General features: G+C 43.6%; 1 protein-coding gene across 1 annotated transcript in view; it reads right to left on the reverse strand.

Annotated features, from left to right (window-relative positions):
• LOC138300789 (cadherin-23-like) overlaps positions 1–13,587 on the reverse strand; it is an 834,147-nt gene that overhangs the window by 184,091 nt on the left and 636,469 nt on the right. Inside the window, exon 23 of the mRNA XM_069240562.1 lies at positions 10,432–10,626. Within this exon, the coding sequence (XP_069096663.1) occupies positions 10,432–10,626 (195 nt within the window). The remainder of the gene's footprint in view (positions 1–10,431; positions 10,627–13,587) is intronic.

Raw genomic sequence — 13,587 nt, forward strand, 5'->3', positions numbered from 1 at the left:
AACATGTCCACAACACGTAACGACCTTCGTGACCAAGATTGTGTAGGCAATTCCAGGTCGCATGCCGCAACAGCTTTGATCGTTCAGTACCACATAACTTCCATTGGAAAGTACATGAAACACTGGACGAATCAAGGGGACGGGAGTACCCTTCAGAAAACAGGCCAAATTCGCGACCCCCACATTGCAAAGACCGTGAAGAGACACCTGTTTGCATATCATAGAATGACGAACAGCAGTCTCACATTCACTTCCGCTAAGAAAGACCTCCCTTTCACCGCTCAGACATCTATAATCAAAGGGCAACTCCCTCTCTTCCTTAATAATAGTTGAAGGACTCTCTGCTACCGTGAAGGGCAACTTATCTAATTTCTCTACTTGAAGCAGGGTGAAAGTAGCCTCCCTTTTAGCCATTGTTTCTTGTTCCCTGGAAAAATTTAAAGCAGTGAAGAATTCACTCCCATTAATATATCTCCATGGAATGTGGCCATTTTTCAGTGTCTGCAATGTCCAATCCAGCTGCATGATGGAACGTAGCTGTGTTTGCCCATGATATAACCGGGACAAGTCAGTCTGAGTGATATTAATAGCAGACAACACTATATTCGACAGTGAATACATTCTGTTGGACAGCGTGTTCATCCCATTTTCGACAACAGCTAATGTTTTCTCCAAATTTTCCTTATCTAGTTGCCTTAATCGCGCAGCAGCCTCTATCTGGGAAAGTTTCCAAATTTCATTGTACATAGCATATAAAAAATGTTTTGAGCGCTGTTTTCTAGGACCTAGCAGAAAATCCTGTAAGTCTATACCGTCAGAAAGAGTGTTCAGGTGTTTCTTAACCGCTGTTAACGTGTTTGTTTGCACCCATTGCTGGCACAGCTTACCCATACTGTATGTTGTAACTATACCTGTATGTTGACCTGATATAATGCGAGGGTCAGGACTGTTTATTGAAAACCCCCCTGAAGAGTTCAAGAAACGCCTTTGACACTCATTCGTGTTGGTGGGCCATACCAACCACCCGCTGGGACTGGAAAGTGAAGAATTATAGGTGCCCGCCTTAACCATTGCATCTAGCCTGTCCTCTGTGATATTAAGGAAGTGTTGCCAATCTTTAAATTTTGCCAGGGTAGGGATGCTGGGCGTATTTAGATCCTTAATTTTTGCTAACCCAAGCCAGGATGTCTGCTCAATAGTATCGTTTAAGAAAATCATTTGCACAGGAATCAGGCATGCTCGAAACAAAGCTTCCCTACCCTGTATCTGCCAATCTTGTGTTCCCCATACACTTTTTAAGTCAATAGTGCTCTTCCAATATTCGTAACCCTCAATCGAGAGCCGGGAAACAAAGGGATCTGAATAAATCAGTTTTGTATCTGTTAGCAAAATTTTCCTAATTAGTGCCGGAGGTATTTTAAAATAATACGACTCTGCTTTTCTTGTATCATCCCCAGAAAAGTATGTGAATTTATCGCTGTATTACTTTGGACTCCCCACCTGTGGTGTCGAACAGTGTTTCCACTGTGTGTAGTTCAAGAGAGGCCTATATCTAGTGGCACGGTGTAGGTAGTGATGTCCCCAATTGTTATAGCAGAACATTTCCCCATAATTCATTGTATAATCATATACATCATCACTTTCAAAAGCGGAATAGTCCTTCATTTCAGTCAGCATGGAATCAACTGTTTGGACATCCCAATCATCAGAGAGAACATTAGGTGTAATAACATCAGACATTGAAATTTTGAACACATATGGTATTTGAATAATCTCTGTAGGTCCGTATATATCGAATGGAACTTTGTCCCACACAATCACATCAGTAATTGGTATTGCTGTAATATATACAGGGGACAAGTCTCTTCGGACCTTATGCAAAGAATGATGTGGCGTTAAAATTTCATCAACAGGCTCCACTGAGGAGCGATCAGGAATATAGTGACCATTTATAAGCAAAAAGACCAATCCAAAAAAATAATGCAATAAATGTCAAACAGAACCATAAATAGTTCCATGGGTAGATCAAATAGTTCTTTTTAATCCATCGATACAGCTTAGTACTTTTTGAAATGTTGTCAATCACTGTAGAGGATGAATCTGAAGAAAAATCATCAATGTCAATGAAATAGCCAGAGGTTGTCTCTGCAAACACAGGAGCCGGTACATTCTGATCCACCACACGTGGAGGTTCTTGATAGACAACTTAATTAGTCGTGGAAGTGTTCGTGTAAAATACAGCCAAATCTTGAAGCGGGGTGGTCACCGAAGATGTGACTGGAACCAACAAAAGCTCATTTTCCGCCCTTTCCATGGTCGAGGAAGTGTCTGGAACAACAGTTGACATAGTAGCATAATCATTAGTATAGATGTTCATCCTACTATGTAGATGGATGTCCTGTTGGTTAGTGAGAGGGGATCGGGAACCACCCAAGGGACCTCCTGGTCTACTGTGAAGGATCGGCCACATGGTGTAATTTGATGTCATCAATGGAGATGAATCTGTTCGACTTAGAACCACAGACCGTGGTGGTAAGATGACAGTCCTGGTGCCTTTTATTCCCAAGACTGGTACAGGTGCTCTGTATGATGGACCGAACTCCTTTTTCACAGCGATCTTCTCACGAACCAGATCCCCAAAGTTAGGAATCCAGCCAGTCGAAGTTTTCGCCAATTCCCTTATTCCTAAGGTGGCAGCACTTGAAGATGATTTATCATCAAGAAATTGTTGAAGCTCCTGTAAAACAGTGAGACGTTCTTTTATGTCAAATGGTGTTTCTGCTGCCACCATACCAGGGGCATCAAGATCTGGGACATACATAGGTATCCCAAAGAGAACCTCATATGGAGAACGTCCCCCCAAGGACCGTCTTGGCAGATTATTCAGTGCTCTCTGGACCCCATATAGGTGGTGTAACCAACTGCGGCCTGAACCTAATACTCGAGCTGTTAAGGACTGCTTTAGATCACAATTCCGCCTCTCCACGACCGAATTTCCCTCGGGATGGTATGGTGAGGAGTAATGGAGTTCAACACCCATCGTCCCCATGGTGTCCCTGAATGCTTTAGAGGCAAATGCAGGGCCCTGGTCCGAATGGAATGCTGCAACCGCATTTGTACCGATAAAGATCAGCAAATCTTTTATAACAGTCCGGGCGTCATCCGACCGCTGTGGCCATACCCACAGGAATCTAGAACAGGAATCCACAGCCACTAAAATGTATTTGTATGCACCGTCAGGCTGTAAGGGACCACAATGGTCCAGGTACACACACTGAAGTGGCTTGTCTGACACTAAGAGGGATGTCTGCGGAGGGCGTTTGATATTAGAGCCCTTAATCTGCTGGCAAATGTCACAGCAAAGGATTTACTGCTTAGTTTGTCTGCATAGACCAGGCCACCAGTATCGTTGCTGTAGAATTGTTATCGTGGCCTGTATACCAGCATGTGCAGAAGCAACACCCTCATGTGCGGCTGTAATCAGCTCTAATCTCTGGTCTTCATTGAGGATCACTCGATCTCCAACCCCAGGAATCGTTGTATAAGCAACATTCTGTGCACTGATATGGTAAGTATAGTTTGTAGGATATCCTTTCGGAAGGGTCTTGTCTGCAGCCGAAGCTTTAACGGCAATTAGTATTTCATTATCCAATCTCATCCGAGAACGAGTTACTGCAGCCACAGAAGCCGTAGCTACTGATGCTTTGGCCGCTTAATCAGCCAACGTATTACCGGCAACGTGTATTCCTACACGTTGGTGTCCTAATGTATGAACTACATGGATACATGGTAGCTTATCCTTTAGATCAGCCACCCTTCCCCACAATATTTTGTGTTTAATGGTGTTCCCTTTAGAATCCCTAAATCCGTTCAGTTTCCAATGATTTAGATATTCATTGTATAACTGGACGCAGTAATATGAATCACAGACTATCAAAGTCTGGCTTCCTGTCTCAGTATGTTCGAGCGCTAGAATAAGAGCTTTAAGCTCAGCCAACTGGGCTGTGCAGTCCACTAAGGTCTGCGTGTAGGTATTGTGAGGGTGGGAAAACTCCATCTTCCATCACTCCGCACACGGCTGCGCAAGCTGCCGAGTATTGATGTTTTGTACCTACAGCCGGTTGTGCTGATCCGTCAGTAAAAATGATAGTATTATAACTGTCTAGTGGCAAGATATTTAGAGGAGCGGGGTACTCCTGTTCATACTGGAGAAATTCTTGTGTCTGAAGTCTTGGGTCAAATACATAATCGACATCAGTGGCGGTCAGAGACGTTGCCCATTGAATCCAGCGTGGATGCAATGCCTTAGCGTTCGGAACGCTCGCTTTAGTGACAGCCTCTAAGGCCGGCACCGGGGAGACAACAATAATGCGTTTCCCCTAGGCAAGTGGCCTCTCCTTTATGACGGCCATCTGAACTGCTGTCAGAATCTTTTCTGTAGGTGCAAAACGTTTTTCAGCATTCGAATATAAATGTGATTTATATGCTATCGGCACTGTGTCATCCTCATTAAAGGTGACATAAGTAAATCCAAGGGCACCAGCAATTATTCTGATGACCAAATTTGTTTTATTGTCAAGTGGGTGTAAGTGTTTAGCTTCTAGCATGTCCCGTTGCATGTCCCTAAGGATGTGTGTGTGTTCAATCGTCCATCGTCTGCTAGAAAAATTGGGCTGAATTAAGTCATAAAGTGGCTTGATGCGTTCTGCATAATCTGGAATGTATGTTCTGCCAAAATTGAAGAAACCCAGTAATGACTGTAATTTCTTAAGTGTGTTTGGAGGCTGTAGTTGAGCACATTTTTCTAGAAAGTGCAGGGCCAGGCTCTTCCCTTCGTTTGATAGCTCATATCCCAGGAACAATACACTAAGAAAGGCTATCTTGCTTTTCTTAAAATTAAATTTATAACCGAGGTCTGCAAATCCCAAAATGATCCGATCGACCCTCGCAAGATGAATGTCGAGGGCGTCGTCAGTGAGATAGATATCATCCACATAGGACAAAGCATCGGAATCAATCTCGTGCAAAATAGATGTTACACGGGCTGAGAACAGGCCTGGGCTATTTTTATAGCCTTGAGGTAAATGACAAAAGCGTTTCTGAAAGCCAAATGAAAATGCACTTAGGTCCCTACTTTCATGTGCTAAATTCTGGCAAAAAAATCCATTAGATATGTCTAATGTAGTTTTATATTTTTTATGCACTATATTGTTTATTAGTGCCGTGCTGTGAGAGTTTTGTATAGCATATGTGCGTGTATGACTATTTAAGTGGCTGTAATCAACTACTATTCTATATGAATGATCTGGCTTTGCAACGGGGAATAATGGATAATTCATCACAAACGTACAGGGCTCAATCACTCCCTGGTACTCAAGTTGTGATAGTATCTCCTTCACCAGAGCCCTTGCTTCATGTTTAACAGGGTATTGTGGCTGCGGTTGGGGTGTAGACCTAGCGGGAATAATATGACAAGGAGATTCCTTGTCCCAACCTACATGATTACGGTATAGTGCTGGTGCCTGCGCTAAAGCCCATTCAGCAGCATAAGCTTCTTTTGCTGCTTCCGGAACAAGATCGGAGAAAGAAAGCAAAATGACATCTTCCCCATGCGGGAGCTTGCGGACATGTTCAGGTGGCCAGTCTCTCTCGGCCAACAGGATATCACTAGTAAGCTCATGCTAAAATATTACACTAATAGTGCGTTTCACGTCTCCCTCTATCTGAATGGTTAAATCATAAACCCTATCAGGGGGAAGAACGCGACCATCCGCTGTTACAACCGCGATATAATCGCTAGTTGCTGTCGCATCCAGATGATCTTTCAGACTCCGGCGACATATCGTGACATCTGCTGCGCTGTCCAACAGAGTCACGGCCCACCTCTTGTTCCTCAACAGTGTTCTCAATACTACCGGCATTTTTAACTGTCAGTGCTGCCACCTTTTTCTTTTTAAACTGTGGCTTTTGATGAGGAGTCTTTTCTTCTTTTTTAATGGTAGACTGTGGTGAGTCTTTCTTTTCTTTCACGTATTCCGGACGTCGATCTTGACGGCCCTCTCTCTCGCTACGTTTATCCGGTGCGTCCTGAAAGGAACGAGAGGTACGTGAATCGGTATATCTGTCTGGAGTTCTAATGTGCTCCCTATTTCTGAGATTATACCTCCTTTCGGAGTTCTCCGGGTGTGGAGAATCAGGTCTCTTATTTCTTCTTTCTTTTAAATCTTTTTGTTTGTCCCAGCGCTTCTTAGAGCCCTCTTGTGCCTGCTTGGTACCCTCCTTATGGGCGGTACTTTGTAACTCCAATTTTTTAGGTTTGGCTCCCAAACTATCCCGTCCTATACTAGTTCAGGTATTGGAAATTATTTTCGGTAGCTGTTCCTATTTTGGAGTTTCCCGGAGACGCTGGCGAATTGCCAGTGCTACCGCTTCCCCTTTAATATTACTCAGTATGATTGAGGATACGGCATCAAAGTTACGCATTAACTTCATCCCCAGATCCAGGGCCGGTGCAGCCCCATGCTCATTCTGTATTTGTTTTAACACTTCCGGTAAATTGGCAAGTGTCGGGGTACCATGTGTGGTAGTATAAACGGCAGCGAAGACCGTACCTCATGTGGCACAGTCATCCACGAGGGAACCATCCCAAACGGCAAGCACAAAGGGGGTTATTACAACTTTGGAGGAGGCGTTATTCCGTCCCAAATGTGACGGAAATACCACCAGCCGTAGTACATGTGGTAGGGCGCCTTCAAACCAGTTCTGATGCTCTTGATATGTGAGTGATATTTTATGATACTGGTATGCTTCGTACCGTACAGGTACGTTCGCAACTTCATATGTGTGAAATGTGTGCGTTCTTTGGTCAACCTCAGGAAAGGTGACCCAACAGTATAACGTTTCTGTTTGGTATGCTTCAATTGCTTCTATTATCAGAGTAACATCCCCGCCCTCATCTGTAAGGCCATGCGCTAATAAATGTTGTGTAAGTGCATGTCTAGCATTTGCAGGAATGTCTATGGTATTAGCCATAGTTGTTTTAGAGAAACAGAACACCAAATCGGGGAAGCCTTTTCCTTTTTATGAGTTCGAGCTCGAACAACCTACAGCTTAATTAGGTGTTACCTGTTCAGCTGAGGAGGAATCTCCCAAAGACCATGGACGTCTCTGTATAACGGTACTTAGGGTACCTGTTGTCTGTGAGACAGTTATATTTAGGGTGTCCGTAAATTAGTGCCTAAACACCATCGTTGTTGGCGCCATCTCGTACTTTGGACTCTTGCTCTGGGCAAGACTGCTGGTTTAAGGATGGCAGTACTTTTGTTTGTAGGCAACTGCGTCTTTCCTACAACAAGTTGCAACTGTTATCCCAACCTTACCGGCTCACTAGCAGCACTTCACCAGACACGTAATAGTAAAAGGTGATTTGTGGCAGCCGTTTACGCATGGACTCAAAAATAAGACATCTCAGGGATTGTCGTGGTTAAACGGAGATTACCCTTTTCTCACAGATATATTATGTCTCATACAAACACAGGCAATGACACAGATGCAGTAAAGTTATAATAGATTTTTATTTAACATAACTGCAATTTGCGATTAGTTGCATGGACTGCAATGATTAGGATAATGAATATAGCAAGCAACAGTATTGTGAAGACAAGAGTCATTGTTACGAAGACCCCCACCATTTTGCAATACATAGAAAAGATATATGAGATGTAAGATGCCCTAATACTCTAACAATAAAAGGCCTAACCTCCTACCTAAAGGAGAGCTGGGTTTGTTAAACCTAATCTGCCAATGCCGTGTCCATGAGAGGAGCCCCCAACCCTCGTTACTTTGGAATGAGGTCTCTATCTCAGACTTCGCAGGGACACGAAGACTGGGTCAGCGTCAAGACGACTGCAACATCGGTATCAGCGATGGTGGCGATGCCCTCTGGTCAGAATCCCTCTGATTATCTGTCTAAAGTGTGATGTATTTATACAGATCTACAAGGTCCACTGACATAAGGGTATTCCTAAACAATAGATAACAGGCATGCTTGGGACGGCAATTAATATCAACAATCCCTCGAAAGTATAGAGAGGGAAAATCCCTAAGTGTGAACACTTACTGTTTGTTTGTCTTTGGTGCTTGATGCCTTGGCGCGGTGGCACTGATAATGTAACTAATAACAAATGCCTAACTATAAACAAGGCAGCCATCTTATAAGAAATAAATAATTAAATGGGCTAAGACAGAGCAAGCTAAGTAGGTTAAAAGTCACTAGGTGACGGGGGCACGAGTGTACAAGCCAGAGGCTAAGCTAACTCCTGCTATCCCATTAAAACGAACTAGGATTCACTACAGAAGCTCCACGTAATATTTGCCATGGGATGAACACCACTCCAGGTTTGATGTGATTGCACACTTTTAGTTAATTAAAACCTTCTCTGGAAATAAAACAAGTACAAAATACTATAACAGGCATACAAAGTGATAAAGGTGCAGAGCTCCAAAACATACAACACACAAAATAGAAGCAAAACATGTTGACAACATGTCAAAGTTACAGAAGAACCAAGCAGAGATAATCAAGTCAACCAAGTACAATTTATGCTCATGGTGTAAGCAATGTGGGTGTCTCTAACCACCAACTCCCCTGTCAGTGTGGGTCTCTGCAGAACAGCGCCTCAGTGAAAAAATAAATCTCTCACAGACCCACTGTTAGTGCTGCTACTAGTCTCTCCTTTCAATGTGAGAGCAGTGATTGCGACTATAGCTTAGGATGATGGGGTAATGCAGAAAAGACTGTGTGGGATTGTCGCAGGATTCCAAGGGCTGTACTATACATAGTGCCCCAGAAGCACAGCAGCCAATTGCAACTGCTTTTTTTATGGCCCAGGACAATATATTACAGAAGTGGCAACAGATGCTTGTGCAGCCTCTTCTCTAGTATGGACCCTGCCAATGCTAATTGTGTGCTGATGCCATCCCATGGGTGAGAGCCCTCATTTGCATAGATGCTTAGCCCCATGCAAGCAAGGAAATCCATCTTGCCTTTTCCATAATTTAATTGTGAGCTCAGAGGCAAAGAGGCTATAAGGAGGCCCACTGATTTTGCCACAGAGAGGGGGTGCATAGTCAGTGCACTCCACATTGCTGACACTCTAGGTGGAAGTAGTCACTCAATGCCCCTGTCAGCTCCCCCTTTTAAATGGAGACTGGGTTAACTCCTCCAGGGAAAGGTGGCCCAACAGCTTCAAAGACCGGTCCCTCCTTTCACCAACGCACTGTTCCCAGTGTAGCAAAGGTTGGTCCCTGGACTTGGAATAGTTTATTTTTTGTAATAAGGTTTACTGTTCAGGTCTGTGTCCAGCGCACCCAGTCAAAGGTATGCTGCAACACAGTAATGTGGAGGGGGATTGTTGGGGAAGGGGGGAGAAATGACAAAAGGTGGCTGGGAGAGAAAAATCTTAAGGCACTATGTATAATTTTGAATATTGATGTATCGTGAGGTAAGTTGCAGAGGAAGGTCAGATCATTTCGTGCATGGTTCTCTTGTGACTCTTCTACTCCTGCAGTAGTCACCTGAGTGTGAGAAGAGGACGTAGTGGGAACATATATAACATACAATTGGGACTGGGTAGCTGTGAAGTGGCAAGTTTTTTATTTTGGGGTTCTGAGTCCAAGCTTTGCTCCTGTTGCCTATTTGATCTAAGAAACAAAACGTGTACAAGCATCAGCATTTTGTTTTTACAGGAAACAGCTATTATTCTCTAAGTAATTGCTGAACTTGCACTTATATTGAGCTGCAATAGCAGCCTTGATGGTGGATGTCTGAGTTTTTAGCATGCTTCTCATTTCTGTTGTTGCCAAGCTGTTTGAAAAGTGGACGAAGTAAGATGTGTATGCCTCACACACTTTTAACCACTAGCTATTCAGTCAAATCACCACAGCTTTCATCCAGATTCCACATTACATTCCTTTCAAGAATATATGAAAGGTCCACTGATCATCTTTATGCCAAAGGAACCAAATACTTAGTGAGTCACTTAAACCTTAAGTGGCAGGCCACCAACCTGCTAGGTCAGCGAGGCTTTGGGCTCTTATCCACTGGTGGGTGAACACCTGCCATATTTTGAGATACCCCAACTCTGGGCAGGAGTCTCGCTGCTATCACAACTGCTGATGTGGCAGTTACCCATCCTGCTCCAGGGAGACAATTGCACATTGCGCTCTGCTCTGCTTCTGCTACCCCATAATAACTGCTACAGAGACTGACATTCCTATATCAAAAGAAAATACTGGTCTGCAGAATTGTAAGAAGACTAACACTTACTTCTCAGTAGCAGTAGAAGCGAGGTAAGGTAGTCAATTCCACCCATCGCACAGCATTCCATCAAAGTTCTCTCATTATTTTGCAAAGGTGCTCTGCAAACTTACACTATATATAGCTTGCTTCTCCCGATCCAGCCTCAGTGCTGTTTGGATAAGCCCACTGACTGAGTCAATGCTGAAGTATTCCCAGTCTTTGTTGCCAGCACCAGTCTTCAACAAGCTGTACCGCACAGCTCCATTCAAACCTTCATCCTTGTCGGTAGCGTAGACTTCATACACGGTTGAGTGCAGGGGAATTTCCTATTTAAACAGATAACAAATTACTTTCATGATCGGTTCATATCCCTAAACCACATTTACATGCAATTGTCCAAACCTGTGCGGAGCCTAAGTGAGTATTAGTCTGAGTAGGTAGTTTGCTGATTTGGACAAATAGTTTCTGACAGTAAATGCAGCGCCACCATTTGCCACTAGGAAAGGGCAAAAATGTGCCATATCCACAAGATACGGTGCATGTCTGTCTTCTCCCCCTGCGCTAGCGCTAAAATTAGCTGCCTGGCGCCAACCCAGGCAACCTTGCACTATTGTGCAAGGGGGCCTGGGTTGTGGGGATGATTGTTTATGTGCAGGAAGGTGTCCCTTCCTTCACATAAACAATCATTAATGGTATTTTGCTTTTTGTATGCATGCTGCAGGATGCAGCACCCATAGAAAAGCAACAATTAGGCGAAATTAAAGTATTTCTCCTCGTTGTGCCACTTTAACACCACCCCTGGGAAGGAGTTTGTTTTTGGCTCTGCCTCAGATTCATGATTTCTGGTAAATCTGGGGCAGTGTCAAAGGAATGAGTGTTGCGTGGAAACACCCACAGCAACACCCACTGCATGCCTCTTTGCCGCAGAAAACTGTGTCGGGGGCTCTATTTACAAGGTGGCGTTAAGCCACAAAAAATGGCTTAGTGGCGGCTTGTAAATGTGGAAATGGGCACAACGTCCCCGGAAAGAGACACTCTAGTGGTGCTAGGGGCTTGTAAATATGCCTCTCAACGTGCCTGCAGACATGATTCTAATGGAGTAGCAAGGACCAGTACAGGAGGAGAAGTAATTAATGGGGTGGGTAACATGTCAGGTGAGGGAAATATTCATTTATGTGAGAGAGCTGAAAGTAGGCCCATCTTATGGTGACATGTATTTTGTTATCAGAATGGCAGCCCCCATATGAGGAGAACACCCGGATCCCTGACTGTTAGTACTAAAAGAAAAATTCAAGTTCGAACCAGATAGATAGTAAGGGAAAGAGATGAAATAAACTGTAAATATTCAATTTGTACAGTACTAAGACAAAGGGACATATTTACAACCCCTACCACCGCCTTGTCCCACCCTAGCATCATTTTTTGTTTACACTAAAGCAGCTTTAAGGCGGCCATTTCCCTGTGCCATATTTACAAAGTGGTGCAATGCATGCATTGCACCACTTTGTAACCGCTTGTGCTACATTATGCTTGTGCCAGCCATAATGATGCAAGGGAGGCATTCCCACACAGAAGGCCTGACAAATTGGCACAGTGAAATTTACAAGATTTCACTGCATCATTTTTTCCATCAGTTTTAACACCTGCTCAGTTAAAGTGACTCGCCCATAATAACCTATGGGTCTCCCTGACCTTTGCAGGACTAGCGGTAACACTTTTGATGCTAGTCCAGCAAAGCGCCACAATAGCATCAACATTTTGATGAAATTGTGCTAACGACCGCCATGGTGTGCTGAATTGTAAATATGACCCCACCATGATGTTGTTAAGGGGGGGCAGGGAGTCTCAAGAAAAGTGGTTCTGGGACCGATGCACCACTTTCTTGTAAATATTCCCCTAAATTTCTACTGTGCAAATCAATCAATCAATAAATCAGTCAATCTATAGTTCTGTCAATACTCAAGCATATATTAATATATATATATACACACATACAAACGCACATAAATATCTGGACGTATGTGTATGGAGCGTGTGTTAAACACTCAGAGACAGTTATGGCTAAGTTTTGGCTGTCAAAAAATTTTTTTTTTTTTGATTGCTGATAACTTTAATGAATCTGCGTGATTTTACCAATCACTTGATGCATCCAGGTCAGGCTTTTCCTTTTAAGTTTCATGCAGATCGATTAAGGAAGAACAAAATTATTTGTCTTTATCTAAAATTAGCTTTTCCCACTTTCTGTCCCATAAGGTGTTTTTGCTCATTGCTAAAGCAAACCGCAAAGAACACATTTACAGCAAACTTAGCTTTGAGTTACACCTTTGCTCAGAAAGGCCCATTTTGGGGTTTAGTTTTAAATTATTTCAGTAGTTTTTGAGATATCAACATTACAATAAACAGTAGGTGGGATTTAAAGGTTTGAAATTTAGTGTACTAGGAGACGTAGGGCCAGATGTAGGTACGTTGCAAATTGCGACTTGCAATTTGCGAGTCCGAGCGACTCGCAAATTGCAACTCGCAATTTGCTATGTAGAAAGGTGTCTCAGACACCTTCTGCGAGTCGCAATGGGGTCGCAAAGACCCACCTCATTAATATTAATGAGGTGGGTCGCAGTTTGCGACCCCATTGCGAGTCTGGGCACTCACGGGGATGGTGGCCTGCTGGAGACAGCAGACCACCATGTCCGTGACTGCTTTTCAATAAAGCAGTTTTTTTTTTTCTATCTGCAGCCCGTTTTCCTTAAAGGCAAACGAGCTGCACTTAGAAAAAAATACCGAAACCTTTTGTTTCGGGTTTTTTCAGAGCAGGCAGTGGTCCATGAGACCACTGCCTGCTCTGAAAAAATATTTTTGTGATCATTAACAAAGGGGAAGGGGTCCCATGGGGACCCCTTCCCGTTTTACCATCCACTTCAAGTGGATGGTAACTGCGAGTTGATTTGCGACCGCCTTCGCGGTCGCAAATCAACTTACATCGCATTGCGAGTCGAAAATAGGAAGGGAACACCCCTTCCTATTTGTGAGTCGGAAACGCATTTTGGAGTCGGTTCCGACTCGCAAAATGCGTTTCTGCATAGCGTGAGGGCTTTTGCGCCTCACAAACGGTGTTTTTCGCAGTTTGCGAGGCGCAAAAGCCGTGCTACATCTGGCCCTTAATTGGCAAATTATATGAACATTTGCATCTAAGGAGGATCTGACAATGGACATGTTAAAAACATATAATTCAAATCTCAGTGAATGTGGACACATTTCAGAAGAGGTGGATCTGCAATGTGTCCAAGTGA

This window comes from Pleurodeles waltl, chromosome 6, assembly GCF_031143425.1.
Source record: "Pleurodeles waltl isolate 20211129_DDA chromosome 6, aPleWal1.hap1.20221129, whole genome shotgun sequence".
Taxonomy (NCBI): Eukaryota; Metazoa; Chordata; class Amphibia; order Caudata; family Salamandridae; genus Pleurodeles; species Pleurodeles waltl.